At 34.5% G+C, this 18,448-nt stretch overlaps 2 protein-coding genes across 8 annotated transcripts; one reads left to right on the top strand and one right to left on the bottom strand.

The window, feature by feature from the left end:
* Window positions 1–4,174: 4,174 nt before the first annotated feature.
* On the top strand, window positions 4,175–7,888 carry LOC133291892 (probable protein phosphatase 2C 22). The gene is made up of 4 exons (XM_061490246.1): window positions 4,175–4,759; window positions 5,734–5,940; window positions 6,382–6,593; window positions 6,880–7,888. Exons 1-4 carry the CDS (start codon window positions 4,610–4,612, stop codon window positions 7,442–7,444), a joined length of 1,134 nt encoding a protein of 377 aa, XP_061346230.1. The 5' UTR covers window positions 4,175–4,609; the 3' UTR covers window positions 7,445–7,888.
* A 902-nt stretch (window positions 7,889–8,790) lies between these two features.
* LOC133291886 (pleiotropic drug resistance protein 1-like) lies at window positions 8,791–15,928 on the bottom strand. Of its 7 annotated transcripts, none has more exons than XM_061490239.1 (24): window positions 15,609–15,928; window positions 15,349–15,469; window positions 15,149–15,237; window positions 14,963–15,047; window positions 14,697–14,856; window positions 14,530–14,606; window positions 14,401–14,454; window positions 14,220–14,310; window positions 13,833–14,134; window positions 13,455–13,736; window positions 13,028–13,344; window positions 12,784–12,944; window positions 12,581–12,684; window positions 12,311–12,467; window positions 12,147–12,228; window positions 11,870–11,966; window positions 11,287–11,619; window positions 10,856–11,146; window positions 10,688–10,771; window positions 10,464–10,597; window positions 10,083–10,310; window positions 9,534–9,705; window positions 9,145–9,399; window positions 8,791–9,048 (listed from the first exon to the last, which is right to left on the bottom strand). In XM_061490239.1, the coding sequence occupies exons 1-24, from the start codon at window positions 15,926–15,928 to the stop codon at window positions 8,791–8,793; spliced, it is 4,254 nt and encodes a 1,417-aa protein (XP_061346223.1). The 7 variants fall into 7 exon arrangements, with proteins under 7 accessions (XP_061346223.1, XP_061346222.1, XP_061346220.1 ...); XM_061490238.1 differs by having other exon boundaries at window positions 11,870–11,996; window positions 12,144–12,228; XM_061490236.1 differs by having other exon boundaries at window positions 11,870–12,027; window positions 12,121–12,228.
* Window positions 15,929–18,448: the final 2,520 nt, after the last annotated feature.

The raw sequence follows: 18,448 nt of genomic DNA on the forward strand, positions 1-18,448 counted from the left end.
AAGAATTAGAGGGCATAAGGTTATAAACCAAACTAATGGTCATGACTGTAGGGTACTATTAAACTCTACGATGCTTAATGTATGATACAAAAACTCCACCTAGATATCATCAATTTGAGAAACTCAACTTCAGGGTTGAAAAAAGCATGGGCAGATTGGAGGCAACAAACAATCAGCCTCCACACTCCATGCAATTAATAAAAAAGGCTTTGTTGTTCCACTTCATGCTGATTTTAATATAACACTTCCATTTAATATATATCCTTGACCACAACTACGATCACATGGGTTTGCCAATATAAATATTTCACCTTCGGTCAAATAACTTTTAAAGCTGAATAAATGGTCTTCCACAGGTATACCATTTCACGAAAAGTTCATAAAAAACCTCCTCGCTTGCTTTACGTAGCAGTAGCATTTGTAGTGATCCAGTTCCATTAATTAACTCACTATTATTCATCTCAAATATTTCATTACTTCGTTGGCTTTTATTGTTGTTTATGAGCTAATTGTCTGTTTATGTTCATTAGTTTTATGTCATTTGTTCATTAGTTTCTTGGCTTCGAGGGAACTGCATAAACCCCATTTCTAAAAGGTCAATGATGCAGACTCCCCAAAAAAATGTTTTGTTGTTTTAGCCTTTTTGGCCATAGGTATCCTTCTTTTATTTGGGTGTCTGGAGAGGGATACAAGAATAAAAGGAATAGTGACATATTATCCATGAGTTTTTGAGTTCAAAAAAATATTTATTCTCCAATTTCAAACAGTTTGGCAAATCTGAAGAGAGATTGGTTGGACTGGGTATACAGATTAAACAGTAGCAACCCATTGACAACAACAGAGGAGTATCACAAAACTTACATTTCTAAAAAACTATATATTACCAACCACAACCCAAATATCTCCAATTTTTTTTTATCATCACACGATAAAATCATTGTAGTCAAATTGGAAGTGTCATTATTTTACCTCAGTTATCTCACTTGCGAGTCCTTTGTGGAGAAAGCAAACAAATACCTCAGCACCTTCAACCGCTTCTACTTCGGAACATGAAAGAAGGGATCAGTGAGCAAACCAATGAAACAAGTCAGTCATAAATAGCAAAATGCAAAATGCAGCTCAGTTAGGGTTTCGAATATATCACAACCACTAAACCCACCTTCAACAAAATGCAAAATGCACATTCAAAAGCAAATAAAATCAAAAGGCCAACACAAATACCCACATCCTCACTCACATGCAAGGAAGAAGCTCAGCTAGGACAACAGAAAATGGAGGGAGAAATTGCACAACCACAAACTGCCTTTCTCCTTTTTCCACGAAACGTGCACTCCACCATATATATTGTCAATCCACCATCTAATCTTTCTGTACAAAAGTGGGGTTATTTTGGTAATCATTTTCGCGCTCGAGGATTCACTTCCCCGGGTAACAGTGAATCCTATATTTTCGATGGACAACTTCTCTCATCACTTTCCCATTAAATCACACAAAAAACAAAAAAATAGGACAATGAGATATCCGGCAAACTTGCGCTTTATCTGCAACCAAACATGGGTAAACCATGTTGCCGATCTCCCTATCCCAGGCAAACAAAAATAATCTGCGTACCAAACGCACCCCTAGGGATGAATTTCTTCGACCATGCTTGCTTGCTTGGTCTTCGCCCCCAACTCTCCCTTTATCTTACTTCTTTACACTTTTTTTTTTCCCAATAAACATTCATCTTTCCACTTTATTCTTTCATATTTTCACACCAAATCTAGCATGCAAAAAATTTATTAAGCTTATACTAATAAATATTTAATATTTTTATGATCAAAATACTTTAATATTTGATAAAAGGGTATTTTTTATTTTAAAAAAAGTATTTGTGAATAGTGAGACTAAAATTTAAGCAAAGCATCAAATAATTTTTAAAGTACCACCAGGCTGCATTCATTTCTAGAAGAAGATGGGTAATTTCTCACCAAAAGAAATTCAAATTAAAGGTTAACAGGCACTGCGTAAAAGATCATGTGAACAAGATGGCTATAATTATAAGTAACCTAAATTTTTTGAGCAAAAGAAAATGAGGCACTGAAAAATAGTTTTCTTCGGAATTCTGTGGAGCATTGTTGCACTTTCTACCCCTTGGAGCTACTAGCCTTGTGGGCATAAAGAAGATTCTTTGGCTGATTTATCATAGATAAGTATCGATACATTTAGAAATTTTAATCACGATGACAAACATAGTAACAACTGAGTCAGAATACCAATAGAGACGTGCTTATTAATTATTAAAATCAACATTGGACAGCCCATTTCATGCCTATTTAGTCTTTTGAGTTTTATAAAAGTTATGTTGTAGAAAAAATGATTTTGCTATGTTATAGAGATTCGTTTTGCGTGCCGTAATTTTTTTTTTTGCTTCAAAAAATACGGACTTCACAAAATATTGTGTGTGTAGATTTTTTTTTTGATCATGTTGTATGATAAATACAAACCCCTTAGTCTTTATCATGGGTTGCAAGTTCATAAAAAGCAGAAGCCAACAAAGGAAAAGAAAAATGACATCTCGATCTATTGTGAATTTTATTCCACAAATTCACGAAACCTCATTCCTTATTTTATATTTTCATGGAATAGGATTTAATACTTAACTTTTAATATTTGTAAAATATTCTCACTGTTTTTCTAACTTATTTCCCTATCAATATTTTGTTTGATGATTTTTTAGCCTAATCTTAATTTTTTATCTAAATTTTCAAGTTCTGTTTATAATTATAGACTATTACACATTTCAAACTGACGGAAGTCAATCACGGAACTGATTTTTAAGTTTTTATATTAAAAAAAGGGTTTGTTTTTTCTGATGTTACTTTAGATAACTTTATCTAATGTTCATCAAAACGACGTCGTTTTGAGACGAAAATCATGGTATTTTTGTAATTTTAATTTATTTCAGGGTTATAATAGTCTTTATCACTCTAATTTTTTACTTTTTCAACCCCAAAACGACGTCGTTTCGATGAACATTAGATAAAGTTATCTAAAGTAACATCGGAAACTTTTTTCCCTTAAAAAAATTATATTTACAATTTTTTATAATATATTTTATATTTATTTTTATAATTATTGGATTAAAATCAAATCAATAATTACAAAATAACATTAAATGAGAATTACGGCCAGTTTGGTGTGATGTATAAGACTTGATAGTATAAGGTTATACTATACGTTATGAAATTTTAAGTTATTTGGTGTGACCATCATATAGTATAAACTTATACAGCAGAACCCCTTAATACATCAAAATGATGTATAACTTAATCAGGCCTGATAAATGATTGATGTATTAATATTGCTTATAAGTACAATTCTCAAGAATTAATATATCATTTCAATATTAATATATTAAAATAAATTTTTTAATATATTATTTTTATAAAATATTGGAGGATATTATCTTAAACAATATCATAACAAACGTTGGATAATATTAAAATTTAATCAGTTCTTATACTATCAGGCCTTATCTTATACTATGTACCAAACATTTGATTTAATTTTAATCCAACAACCATAAGAATGATCGTAAAAGGTGGTAAGGGAAAATAGACAATAAATATAACCTCTCCCATTTTTTATAACCATTTTTTATGTTAAATAAAATGAAATTAATGGATCTCAATTTATGTTTTTTATTTTTTTGTAATCGTTGGTTTGATTTTAATTAAATAATAAAAAATAATTATAAAAATTTATAAAAAATGTATAAATATAAGGAGAGGTTATAGTTACTATTTTTTTTTAGTATCTTTTATTACTAAATCTTAACCGTTGATTTTTGTTAATATAACGTAACGATTGTAATTTTATTAATTTTTAATAAATTATAATCGTTAGATTGACGGTAATCAACGGTTAAGATTTGATAATAAGAGATAGTAAGAAAAAGAGATAATAACTATAATCTCTCGTGTAAATATAATTTAAAAAAATGGTATAGCTTTATGCTACTGTTACATAAAATGCAAGTTTAATGTTTTTACGATGATGACTAAAGAGGTCTAATGATTGGAGAACATATCTAATCTAACCATCCTTTGGTTGATGCTGCTATGTCTTTGAAATTTGAAAATGGAAATCATCAATCATACTGTTTTCAACAAAGAAAGATATTTTATTAGATTTATTCATTTACTTTATAGTTTTCATGTATAATGAAAAAGACGTGCCCCCGGAGAGAAGGTTTCGTGCCGTTAACAAAGTTCAAAACGCCTTCCGCAACGCTACATAGACAAACGACGTCGTTACGAACCTGCCACCGACCACCGCCTTCAGCTACGACGGTGAATCCTTTTCTCTCTCTCTATTTTTAACAACATTTGTGTGCAGCCACTCCTATTTGTAAACCCCTTCTCACGAATCCCTACATTCGTGACACCTTGTTCCCTTTGTATCGCCGAGACCCAACCACCCAACCTAATTCCAAAAAGACCTAATTTTTACAGTCGCGATAGCTACCCAATAACTTTTTATAATCTGGGTCGAACCCATTTCGATTTGCAGTTACTGGGTCGGGTAATCGTGGGTATTTGGAACGGGGATCTTATGGTTGAGAAGAATGGAAGAAATTGAAGGGTTGAATTGTTGTGGTGAAAGTAGGAGCTCTAGTGAGAGTCGACCTCCCAATCCAAACCCACCAAGCCAATGCCACAGCACTGATCCTTTGGTGCGGCCATGCAAGAATTCCCTTGTTCGCCACCATTCTCTTGTAAGTTTCTCACCTCTCAAAAAATTATTTATTTTCCCCCCTCAAGATTAGATTTATTTTTATATATAAAAAAGTGGTAGATTCACTGTGCTTATGGTGTTAGTGTGCTTATCTTTTTTGGACGGACATAGAATAATTTATTCTGTTGTTGTTAGAACAGGAGCTATTAAATTCCTTAAAGTGATTCTATCTATATTTGTAAGTTTTTGGCATCATTCCTTTTTCTTTCCATTTGTCATTTTGATGCTGTGAGTGTTTTTGGAAAGTTGTAGCAAAGGAAAACTGTTGAGTCTTATGTGCAAGTATTTTTAGCTTTTGGTTTTTCTCTCTCTCTCTCTCTCTTAAGTCTAGGATTAGGATAGAAGGAAATTCTGTTGGGAAAAAGAAATGTTAAACAACGATGTGAGATCGTGGAAGCAGCGAATTAGATAAAAACATCATGTAAAATCTGGAAAAGATTGCGCTTTATTCCTTCTTGTGAGGAACAATTGGGGTTTTTTATTTTTTCAATAGCAGGAACAGGCATTTAGCAATTTAGATGGGCACTACAAGATGTGCTAACCTGCTGGGGATCTTCGTTTTGTTCATCTTATCCTAATTAGTTTTAGGGAAATGTTATACTTACTATCTTTTTTTTATCTCTTATTACTAAATCTATCTTAACCGTTGATTTCTGCCAATCTAACAATTATAATTTATTAGGAATTAATAAGTGTGACCCAATAAATTATAAACGTTAGATTGACAGAAATCAATGGTTAAGATTTGATAGTAAGAAAAAAAGGTAGTAAGTATAACCTCTTCCGTAGTTTTATTGTTGACGTAGTTTATACAGCCTTGTCATTGGTTATTAATGACTGCTGTTAGTGGTGTTAATTTTGGAGTTCAAGTTTCCACTGAAAAAGTTAAACTTTTTTAATTTTTTTTTTCATTTTTTGATGTGTTCTTTTCTGATTTTTTATGGTGATAAGCAGATGAAAACAAAGTTGTCTGATGTATTAGCTGAGCCAGGACATGTATCTGAAGATTTTCTGTCTGATTTCCTCCCAATGCTTCGTTCTGGAGCATGTGCTGATATTGGATTCCGGTCAAGTATGGAAGATGTATATGTTTGTGCTGACAACTTTATTGAGGATTACGGGCTCAAGAACAATATAGATGGACCCAGTGCTTTTTATGGGGTATATCCCTACTCTTGGCGGTAACTTGATTGGAGTACTGATTATTGTGTGCATGAATTTTAGTTTTTCCGTGTTTTTTTTATTCATTGTCATCCTCATGCGCCATTATTTTCTTTTTTATTTCTTTCTTTCATTTTGTCTTCTGTCACCCTTATGTTATCCACATCTGATGACGTCTGTTTGGAAGTTCTTTGCAAATCCCATCACATGCTAATGTTCTCTGGTAATAATGTGTTGCTTTACCAATGTCATGGACCCATGCATGTAAATTCATTTTACACATGTTATCAAAAAAAAAAAAAATTCATTTTACACAAACCATGCAGGGTCATGGAGTTTGTACGGCTGACAAGAATAGAGAAATTTGTGTATGTTGCTTGCATTTGTTTGTAAACTGTTTGTGGTAAGTCAGGTAACATCACATGCCAATGGCTTTGTCAGGTATTTGATGGGCATGGTGGAAAGCATGCTGCTGACTTTGCTTGTCATCATTTGCCGAAGTTCATTCTTGAGGTTGAAGATTTCCCAAGAGATATTGAAAGGATATTTGCTTCAGCATTTCTGCAAACAGACAATGCCTTTGCAGAAGCTTGCTCTCTGGATGCTGCCCTTGCATCTGGCACCACTGCATTGGCTGCTCTTGTTATTGGAAGGTCAGGGTTTTGACTTTCATTATTCAGTAATGTGGGTGCACATTATATTTTTTCAAATAGTGCCAAAAGCCCGAAAGTATGTTATTTGTTCATCTTTGAGTAAGTTTCCACCTTTTTTGAGTAAGTACAAAATCCAGAAATCATCAGAATGAGGTTCAAGAGCATTTTGGCTTGTCACAAAAGTTGGTCCATATTTCCAATTTTATTCTCCTTCAACATAAAACAGATGTGACATCAACTACATATGTTTGATTGGATGCATGTTGATTATAGTTTCTTATTCCAGGTTGCTAGTGGTGGCAAATGCTGGAGATTGTCGAGCAGTGCTGTGCCGTCGTGGAAAAGCAATTGAAATGTCAAGAGATCATAAACCGATTTGCAGCAAAGAGAAGAAGCGTATAGAGGCATCTGGGGGATATGTCTATGACGGTTATCTTAATGGACAACTTAATGTTGCTCGCGCTCTTGGTGACTGGCACATGGAAGGAATGAAAAGCAGAGATGGTGGACCACTCAGTGCAGAACCTGAACTCATGACTTCAAAGCTCACTGCTGAGGATGAATTTCTCATCATGGGTAGCGATGGGATTTGGGAAGTATTTAGGAGCCAAAATGCAGTGGATTTTGCTCGGCGCAGGCTTCAGGAGCATAACAACCCAGTCATGTGTAGTAAAGATCTGGTTGATGAGGCTTTAAAGAGAAAGAGCGGAGACAATTTAGCTGCTGTTGTGGTTTGCTTCCAGCAGCAGCCTCCACCTAACTTGGTGGCACCGCGCTCTAGAGTACACAGGAGCTTCTCTGCTGAAGGTTTGAAAGAGTTGCAAAGCTTCCTGGACGACTTGGGTAATTGAGTTGGCACAAGTCCTTTTGGTTCAATTTTCTTTTTGTAGACCTTTTGGTTCCCTCTTGTTCAATTTTCCTTTTGTAGTCCTTTTGGTACCTTTTGGTTCAGTTTTCTTTTTGTAGTCCTTTTGGTTCCCTCTTGTTCAATTTTCCTTTTGGTTACCTCTGAGAATTAACATTCATTTGTAATTGTAGGTGTAGGCTGAGAGAAAACTTAGACTGTAACATATGCGGCATCTAGTCTACATTTAATTTAGTCATTTGGTCATTGGCGATGTAGAGTTACTGGCCCTGCTTCATTCTTATTATGTTTTTGCATAAACAAAGCCAATCAATACGTAGCTTCAGCGCTCGTTTGTGATTAGAGACTATGAGGGGCACTATCATGTTGGGATCTCATCAGGCGTATCCTTGTGTTTGTAGCTTGGGTGTCTATTGGGAGATGATGTTTAGAAGGCACATTCTTGTAAGGGATAAGATATTTCTAGTAATTATGTTTATGTATTTGTACAATCTATACCATTATCCAATAGCTTTAACGAGAAATTTAAAGAAAAAATAATAGTAAGTCCTTGTGAAGAAAAATTACTTAAAACAAGAAGTTACTTTCAAAAAGTGTATTTCAATTTAATATATAATTGTTCATCAAATTATTTAACATTTGATTCCAGTTTTTCCCCCTTTGAATTTAAGTGTTTGTATTTTTCAATTGAATCCTTTCCCTGGTTAATTCCATGCCGGATTTTGATTAAGAGCAGTAGTTTCTTAGGGGCAAAAAAATAAAAATAAAAATAAAAATACAAGGACATTAATAGTTATTCAAATGATTTTTTTTACATCCATTATTAACCTAAGTATTTAATTTTGAGCCAATGATCACATTGTTGTATGATGATTGTCAACCAAATCGATTAAATGGAATCAATTTGATCAAAATGATCCCCTGAATTCTTCTCTTTGCTTTTGTTGGCTTTTCATCTATTCCTTTCATTGGTCTCCTTTTATGTTCATTCGTACTTAATTTTGTCACTAGAGGCGATATTCACATTCCCATAGGCCATGGACCAATTATTGAGATTCCCAAAATAAGAAAAATACAATGAAGAGGGTATGGTGATATATATATATATATATATATATATATATATATATATATATATATATTAAAGTTTTATGAATAAATAGTAAAAAATAATTGTCTATATGAAAAAGAATACAATAAGAATGAAAGCGCATGCAGAAATGACTTTCCATTTTGCACAACAAAGGAGAGTTGTATCAACGTTTCTATGTATCCTTGTAATTCAACAAAATTCTGTAATTTGATAATTCATTTACAAGTTGTGTAAAACACTCATCTCTTTTGGAAATTGAATGTCTTAATTGAAAAGGCAAAAATAAATCCAAAGAGCAGTGAAAAACCAACAAGCACAGCCGCAGCAATGCCTATGAAATCATATCTATACCCAAAATAACTCGAAACAAACTCTTCCACAGTGTCTCCATTCTCCATATATTCTTTTATATCCCCAAATTGTGAAGTAACCAATCCATATAGTGTCCAAGAAACAGGACAAATCCAAAAGTACCATCTCCACCATACTGGCATCCTCTGTTACATATCAAGATTTTAACCTTTGTGAGTTATATTGTCTACAAGTACATTGGTCTAATATTAAAATGAAGCTAAAGGGACATTGGAACTTACACTTCTTGGAATGACAAATCCTGAGAAAAGGTTCCATATCAAGTAGAACCCAATTGAAACTATAGCAGCAATGTTGGGATCCGGGGTAGCACCAACAGCCATCATCCCATATAAGGTAAAGTATAAAAAGCTGAAGAACATGAAGAGGATATACCAAAAGAACTTGGTAGGAGTCCAATCAAATCCAATCATAGCATACACTATAACCCCATATACGAGGGTCTGTATGAGTACGTATGGGATCTCAATGGCAACCTGAATATTTCAAATGAAGAAAGTTGGTTAAAATTTTCTCATAAGTAAACAGTTCTATTTTCATTCAACTTCATAATTAGTGTTAATTAATAGTTAATATTCCTTAGTTATTACATGAGCAACTTGATGCATACCTGTCCAAATGCATAAGGCAAAGCTGAGTACATCCCAGCAGCTTTTTCTCTATAGAAAACTGTTCTCTCAATGGCTACAACTGGCTGCACAGATGTAGCATTTTGTACCCCAATGAAGAGGACTGCAGCGTACATGGATCCCATTGCATTAAATAGATCTTGTTTTCTATACCTGCATTTAGAAGAATATATAAATAATGGTCACAAAAAATGAACTCAGAAACGAGGCTAAAGAAATTAGGGATATTAGTTGTGTAAAGAACCAATTCAACCCAAAAACTTAAACTATTGAGTGAGGCTACATTAATGGTTTTATATATCTCAACACGCCCCCTCATACGAGAGCCCACTGGACTTGAAGGGTGGACAATGCACAGGCCCACCTACCTAAGAAATTTCACTAGAAAGAAAGTGGGAGGCGGTGAGAATCGAACCTGATACACCGAGGCTCTGATACCATGTAAAGAACCAATTCAACCCAAAAGTTTAAGCTATTGGGTGAGGCTAAATTAATGGTTTTATATATCTCAACAGGTTTCATTGTGGTACCTTTTGGAGCCAATATCCCAAAATATTGTCCCGAACAACAAAGCTATGAATGTTGTGAACAAGAGTCTCACTGCACTATATGGAGGATTTCGCCAGTATGATAGATGCTGTTTCCAAAGGCAAGCCATACATTGGGTGAAGAAAGACATTGAGTACTTTGTGGGGAAGTACAACTCTTCAGAACCCGCTGGAGGTGTACTATGTTCCCTGATCAAGTCCTTGTTTCTCCTGAATGTAATTGTGCAATATTGATTAACCATAGAAAAGCATATTAACAGTAACAAATGCTTAAGACAAGAGTCTTCTTCCAAACATCTGAATCAAGTTTTCCATTGTGGATTTCTAATGATATTACATGGAATTTTCTTAAGTTGTTCCTACCTATATAGGTCGGAATTCTTGTATATTGCTGCGAAGTTAACTCCAAGAGCTGCTTCTTGTGCTTCTGAAGTAACCTCCAACATCCAAGTGGCAGGATTATAACCATTCTTAATTTTTGGCACTCCATTAATTCCCTACACCAAGCACAGCTTACTTTGATGAACAAACTGATTGATAATATAGAACTATTTAGTTACTTATTACTAACTAGAGATAGCACTGACCTCAAAGTAATTGATAAGGTGAGAACACTGCTGGCCTAAAGGCCCCACATATATTTCCTCACCTCCACGCTTCAAGAGAAGTAGCTGTAACAATACAACATAGATGTTCAGCATTGAGACCACTCAATTTTTGTGGAGCAAGTTAGAAAAAGGAAAAGGGTCTCTGACCTCATCAAAAGCATCAAATATATCAATGCTAGGCTGGTGGATTGTACACACCACAGTTCTCCCTGTATCCACTGTATTCCTCACTGTTCTCATTACTATAGCAGCAGCTCTTGCATCAAGGCCAGAGGTAGGTTCATCCATGAATATAATAGATGGATTAGCAACAAGTTCAACAGCAATTGTTAACCTCTTGCGCTGCTCCGTGGACAGACCATCAACTCCAGGCAATCCAACCAGGGCTTCTCTTAATGGAGTTAGCTCCACCAGCTCCATAACTTCCTCAATGAACATCTACAACAATCAATAGGAGCTTTAGGCAAATGACATTAAATTGGACAATTGGAAGAAGGTACAATGTCATGTGTGGTGTGTTAGTATACCATGACCTAATTCACAAAGTAAAAGAGAAACCAAAACCTGACAGGCTTTACCTGTCTGGTGGAAGAATCAACCTCAGGGGGTAACCGGAGCCATGCAGAATAAACCAAAGACTCATAGACTGTAATATGTGGAGAGTGGATATCAGTCTGCTCACAATATCCTGATATGCGAGCAAAGGTTTCTTGCTTTTTAGGGTAACCGGATATAGTGATTTGCCCTTGAATATATCCTGCTGTTTTTCTTCCAGACAACACGTCCATTAGAGTCGTTTTACCAGCACCACTTACACCCATTAGAGCTGTCAAAACTCCTGGTCTAAAAGCTCCATTAACACCCTTCAAAAGTTCAAGTCGATCTTGAAGAATGCCTTGGTTCTTCATTTCCTGCAAGCATAAAGGGAAATGAATCAGGATCCACTTCCAGGGAACCATTAGAAATATATCAAAGAGGAAGACTGCAAATGGCTCTCGCATTTTATGCTTGTTTAATTCTAAAGTGTTATGTAACCTTCATTATGCCAATATAGTATGCTATGGAGTGCATATAGGGTGACTTGTTCTAATGCTCTATTACAGAAAAGGCCACTACTACATTTCAAGTTAATGATTCGTTTTCTGAAGTCAATTTTTGTACCTGTGGCATGTCCACTGCATAACTGATTTCATCAAAAGTGATAGAAAGGGGTGTGAAAGGAAGAACCATCCCTCGCTTCCTGTTGTCATCAGCTGCACTAATGCTTCCCACTCTTGCTGACAGTGTTCTAGAGGACAAACTTCTTCGACTTTCATTCCCTTTATCTGCATTGAAATTATAGTGAACATCTTACACTGCATGAAAATGTGAAGTTAAAATAGGAATAGAAAGTGAGTGAACTTGTAACCAACCGGAAGGAACTTCAAATGTAGACGACAGTTCAATGATCTGTTCGTTTCTTCCAGCATTTCTCTCAGCTAAGGATTCTTCTGATATTAAAGCTTGGGGTTTATCAAATGCTGCAGCAAAATGTTTCAATTGTTAGAGCACTGCTTCAATTTCACATATGGCACATGTATAGGATACTTATACAGTACTTACGGTCAAGATAATGTAAGGCCAATGGGAAAAGTAAGTTGAATAGTAACATGTATCCAATGGAAGCTCCAACTCCAATCCAATACCAGTATGCTTCAGGGAAAATCCCACGTGCCTTCAAGACCTGTATTCCTAATGGTTCTGTTGAATTAGGTGGAACCTGCAATGCAATAAATATTCACATTTATCAAACACTGATCAAGACTGTTCACTAGTTATATATTTGTATTCTTATACATGTTTCATTCATGGGAATGTGATTGTATCGCTTACATGTGACCAACTCTTTCCAAGGAATTCATTCACAGCTATAGCATTCTGTCCATACATCATGGGAGAGACCCAATAACCCCATAACCACCACTTCTTCACATCAACTGAAGCAAAAAGAACGTAGTTTCTGTAAGATTTTGATATCAAAATACCTTGAAACAAGCAATAGGCATATTTGAGAATAAACTGCACTAACACTTCACCTCTGGATAGGATGAATCCACCCATGACCATAACTGCAAGTAAAGCAAATGATCCAACTGTGTTTGCGACAATAATGTTCCTCCCAACTGCACCCATAAATCGAAAAAGTCCAGATGCCATTTGGTTGACACAAACTAGCAGAAAGTACTGTTTGATAAACCTGCCACGAGGAACTATCAGAATACTGAAGAGCATAGCAAAAATATATGAAGTCTATGCATTAAAAAAATAAAGAATTTTCACCTCTCAACATTTGGATCAAAACCTATAACATAGTAAGTCATCACTACCCAAACACCAACTTCTACTAAGCTGACAGGAATCTTAAGGATCCATGTAGGAAGAGCGTATGCCCAAGAAGGAAAAAAGAGAAGGTCCCTTTGCTTATAGAACACAGGAAGTTTCATGATGGACAAGGATAGCTCAGAGTATCCATTGAACATGATTACAATCATTACGAAGAAAAGAGCACCCATAAAGATCCCACCATCGGTTTCTGTATCCCGGTGCATCTCAGTTCTCAGGAATAATGTCATTGTTATGAAGCCCGTTAAAATCAACTGAAAATGAATGAGAACAAACAAACATGAATCTAGTTGAAATAGCACCAATGATTAAGGAAGCTTCTCCTAACAAAGAGAAAATATTAAAGCTTGAAAAAAGTTCTTACTTGCCACATCTTGAAAATATAGACAAAAGAATTCCTTTTCATGAGTAAGAATTCTCTGGATACACAGGCTTTTAAGAGTTCCTTCTTGTTAACACCATATTTGTTTTTGGTTAAAACAGCAGGGTGGCCTTTGGAGGTGTCAAATGGAGTAGCAAGTTCGTCACCAAGTCTTCGACCAATGTGAAATGATTGAAATGCTTCAGCAAATTCTTTAACAGTGATAAAAATATATGGCTCGTCTTTATTTGCCCAGTACTGCTCTTGATCCTTTCTTGATGTTACCTGTTATATACATGAAAAGAATGAGCTGAGTCCTTTCTTTGTGTCTTTTAAGGATGAAAAGAGAAAAACAAAGTCTAGGGAAGCTAAACACATTACTTCTTGTAAAAAGTCTGCTACTCCTTTTCTCTCTGGACATTTGAAACCCATATATTCAAAAAACTCAAGAACATTTTCCCTTGGACCCTGATAGACAATTTGTCCATCTGAGAGGAGAATTATATCATCAAATAACTCATAAGTTTCTGGTGCTGGCTGGAGAAGAGAGATGACAGCTGTTCCATTCAGAATGTGGATAGATTGTCTTATAGAATTAACCATTTGGAATGTGGTAGAACTGTCCAAACCAGTTGATATTTCATCCATGAAAAGTGCTCTTGCTGGTCCAACTAGCATCTCACCTATAATTTATTGCCCACAAAATAAATCAACCCGGTAATTGATAATTTCATATTTATACAGAATACAATGAGATTTATGGTTTACCAGTTGTGACTCTCTTTTTTTGTCCTCCAGAAATACCCCGAATCATGTCATCCCCTACCACGGTATCAGCACAAACATCTAGTCCCAAAATCTGCCAAATGTTAGAAACAGGAACAGCTAAGTTTCTTTCTTCTTTTGATCTTAAAATCATTTTACAAATTTGCTGAATTTACTTTGCTACCTTAATTATATAATCTGTAACTACATTGGTTTCTTGGCCTTCTAGTGCTGCTGCCTGAAAATTCATCATTGGCTTACTTCGAAGAACAGCAATGGGGTCTATAAACATTTAATTTCTATCTTAACTCACCTTCATATAAATATCAAGATCAGGATCTGGCTTAATGTTTTCGGCCTTCTCTCTTCTTGATAATTCTACTAGCATCTCTGCAAGTTGCACAAATTGAAAACAGTTCAATCAGAGAATTAAATGGCATAATCCTTCAAAGTCCAAAAAGCAAGGTTGACTATGCTGACCATAACGGGTTCCGATCCCTTGACACCTTGCTGAAAAAGCCAATGTTTCTCTAACTGTCATTTCTCCAATGTGCAGATCAGTTTGACTTATATAAGCTGATGTTCTCTGAGGTACAAATTCCTCCATCCCTTGACCATTATAAGCAACTCGCCCAGAAAACTGCAATTTATCATCAATAGAATTGAATGAATCATAATTCTGATTCTCCAACCTAAGCATTCATCAACACACTTGCTGAAACAAGAGCAATTTTACATGTCCTTACTTTTAGATCTTTGCTGAGTCTTCCAGCCAGTGCCAACAATAATGTGCTCTTTCCTGAGCTTGGAGGGCCTAATAGCAGTGTCATTCTGCATAAACCAAAAACAAATTGTTGAGAAAAATAGGTAGGTATTACTATTTCCCCAACAATCCTACATACAAACTTCACAAAGGCTTTTCCATCTTATACCTTTTAGGCTTGATGATTCCACTAACATCATAAAGAACAGTGAATGGCTTCTTTCGACTGGGAAGAAGGTGAAGAGAATTCAAGAACCCCTTCAGAAAGAGAGAGCAAAAAAAATGCGTACATATAAAATTGTCAGTGTTCCCTGCTTCAAAAAATTAACTATTGGGGTAACATCAAAATCAGTTGACCAAATGGTTTACCTCAAACAAATTAATGCAGAAGTTAAAGACTGTCGGCAATGCCCTTTTTCCTACATGAGCTTCAGCTTCAACATTCAAGTGCTCAAAACGGACTTCAATTGTTGGAATATCAATTCCAACCCTGCACTTTCAAAGTTGGATTTATATTCATATAAGCAACACAACTATATCATAAATAAATTTCTTAACACATGCAACAAACATATCAAACATAAAAAAGATCCATTTCCTTAGTATCATTTTATTCATGTTTAGCTTACCGATCAATGCGTTCTCTTAACTTCAACAAGAACTTCTCATTATCTTCCTCGGCAATATTGACTAGCCTCTCCACCAAGTTCTTCCTCTGTAATGGCCCAAGATTGATTATATCAATCTCTGAAGATTGACCTTCTGCTTCAGTGAGTATACCTCTGGTCATGCGTAGATACGTGGGAAGTTTCTCAATCGCAGCCCATTTAAGCTCTTCTTCATCATCATCTTTCCGTGAAGACCCTGAAAAAACATCAACTGCACTACTTCTCCAGATACTAGAGCTTCCTATGCGTGCACTTGCCACTCTCAGTTCACCACTTTCCATTGTGTAATGCTTCAGGTTTCAATATACTTGTCATGCAATGATGCAATGAAATGGAAAAACCCAAGTTAAGATGTGTTACTAGAAATGTGTTCTGGGTTGTTCAATATATAGAGAGAGAATGAGCCATACTTATAGTGCTAGAAAGACCAAGTCACATCACAACAATGAATCCTACATGCAATTTTCTGCGTTGGCTCTCTGAATAATGTACATTTCTTAATTCTTATTCAAACTAAATGTGCATTACGAACTTAGAGAAAAGGACGGTCCCTCAAATTCATATAAAAAAGTTAGAAAAAAACAAAAAAAAAAACAGAAACAAAAGATTAAGACAAGAAACTGCTTTCAATTGTATGACAATGTCTTCACTACACAACTTTTTTATTTTAAAAATTTACATAAGCCAAAGTTTGTAAAAAGGTAAATTCCTGAAATTGATAGAGCATTTAAAATATAATTAAAAATGAGTTTTTTTACTCATAAAATGAGAGTATTTTACTCAAGATACCCACGCTTTCATACTATACTATTAATTATGTTAAAAATCATAGTAATATTATTTTTGTATATTTAATTGTACACAAGCGAACATACGTAGAACGAGGGATATCTACTGGAATACAGAACCCAAGAAATTTGATGGTATTTAATAAAATTTAGATTCTCTCAATTAAAAAAGAAGACCCAAAAGAATTTATAATGAAGAAAAATGGTATTTAGTAAAATTTGGATTCGCATCAGGATCCTCAGGTAAAAAAAAAAAAAATACGATATGGTACGTGAGAAATCATAATTAAAGATGAATCAATGATAATAAAAAAAGAAAGAATGTTATAAAAAAAAAAAAAGAAAGAAAAAAAATATTTAAATATATAATTACAAAAACATAACCATATAGTAACTTTTTTCCCACATGAGAGATCCATTTTCCCAGTTTAAATTTGGTTATAATAACTTTGTATATCTTTTTGGAGGAGGAAAAAAGCTATAATTTTATATTCGGAACGATTAGCTTTGAAGTTTGATCCTGCGTTACATAATAGAAACTGCAAATTTCCACTTGTGGCCTCTCGTAATTAGAACTCTTCCCAAGTTACAAGGGCAACTAGTCGCCGACCACACATATTTTATTTTAGAGTTCTATTAATCTTATGTCATAGGAGATAAATTATCTTATTTGTGAACTCCATCACTTGAAAAAAAAAAAGAAAAAAAAAATGACACATTTGTTAAAGGGTGTATAGGAGAAAATAATTTTTTCCTTTATTTTATATCTCAATTAAAATGGTTGGCTTCTTAAGCAAAATACAGATTCTGTAGAGGCAAAGGAAGAATGACTTCCTCCCCACTCTGTTATGAGAAATCCAAATTAGTATGTAATGTTCATAGCTATGAACATAAAAAATGTTGTTAGATGCGTTTATTAGAGAATCTTGTAATATCTCTGACGAGTAAATAATGATTATACTCGATCGATAAAATAATTGGATGTTGTATAGTCACGTCATTCTTTTACTAAAGCTCCTTTAAGGTTTCTAATAAAAAATATGGTCTTCACTTCAGTTTTTTTTTTTTTTTTTTAAAAAAGAGAAAAATGTTTCTGCAATTACTGCAAATAAATTTTCTACATTTATTCTCAAAACGACGTCATTTTATTATTGAAATCCTAAATAATTATAAATATAAAGACTATTATAATCCTGAAATAAATTAAAATTACAAAACACTATTATTTCCGTCCCAAAACGACGTCATATTGGGTTTACTGCAGATAACTTATCTGCAATAACTGCAGAAAAAGCGAACCCAAAAAAAAATTAGTTGCTTGGTCCTTATGAAATTCAAAGTGGATCCATTTTAGTCATTTTGAGGGACTAATATGGATCTTTTTTGAATTTATGAGAGATCACGATTTCAACTAAATGGATCCACTTTGAATTTCTTAGGAACCTCGAGACTTTTTGTTGTTGTTGTTGTAAGGGACTAAAAGTGTAGACCGTGCTTTTTGTTAGAGACTCAAAAGAGGCTTTACTCTAATAAATATTATAGACTTTTTCAATATCAATAGATATGTTAGAGAGTAATATAAATCATTAAAAAAGTCATTATCCAACAACTTAATTTTTTGGATTGATTCTTTATGATATCGAATTTCAATGACCATGAGCTCACAAGTTCAATACCGCCCCCTCATTTTTAGTGAAATTAAGTAAAACACAAGGTAAATTAATAATTGGGTCTATACAATATTCACGCTTCAAGTCCAAAAGGTACTTGCGTAAGAGAGTGTGTTAAAAAATAATATAAATCATTAAAAAGACCTTCGCCCAACATATTAAACTTTTAGGTTGGATTAATTCTTTACAAGATGAGTCTGTATAACCAAATTGTGGTAGCTCAGTTGGCGCATGGGAGCTAAGCAGGTGGGGGTGAGAGTGAGAGCATGTGTTCGAATCTCCCCAGTACCACCTTTGGGAGGGGTTTAAAGCCTTAATCCTGGACCCGTCCCGAATCGGATTA

Source organism: Gastrolobium bilobum, unplaced genomic scaffold (genome assembly GCF_033153095.1).
Source record: "Gastrolobium bilobum isolate Gb01-03AN ecotype WA unplaced genomic scaffold, APGP_CSIRO_Gbil_v1 utg8480, whole genome shotgun sequence".
NCBI classification, from domain to species: domain Eukaryota; kingdom Viridiplantae; phylum Streptophyta; class Magnoliopsida; order Fabales; family Fabaceae; genus Gastrolobium; species Gastrolobium bilobum.

Excerpts from the sequence above, each read along its gene's own strand:
- LOC133291892 (XM_061490246.1), top strand. The coding sequence starts at position 4,610 with ATGGAAGAAATTGAAGGGTTGAATTGTTGTGGTGAAAGTAGGAGCTCT. Across the intron at positions 4,760-5,733 it reads TTGTTCGCCACCATTCTCTT|ATGAAAACAAAGTTGTCTGA; the intron begins GTAAGTTTCTCA and ends GGTGATAAGCAG. Across the intron at positions 6,594-6,879 it reads GCTGCTCTTGTTATTGGAAG|GTTGCTAGTGGTGGCAAATG; the intron begins GTCAGGGTTTTG and ends TTCTTATTCCAG.
- LOC133291886 (XM_061490233.1), bottom strand. The coding sequence starts at position 15,928 with ATGGAAAGTGGTGAACTGAGAGTGGCAAGTGCACGCATAGGAAGCTCT. Across the intron at positions 11,147-11,286 it reads TTGATTCTTCCACCAGACAG|ATGTTCATTGAGGAAGTTAT; the intron begins GTAAAGCCTGTC and ends TGATTGTTGTAG. Across the intron at positions 10,311-10,463 it reads AAGAATTCCGACCTATATAG|GAGAAACAAGGACTTGATCA; the intron begins GTAGGAACAACT and ends AATTACATTCAG.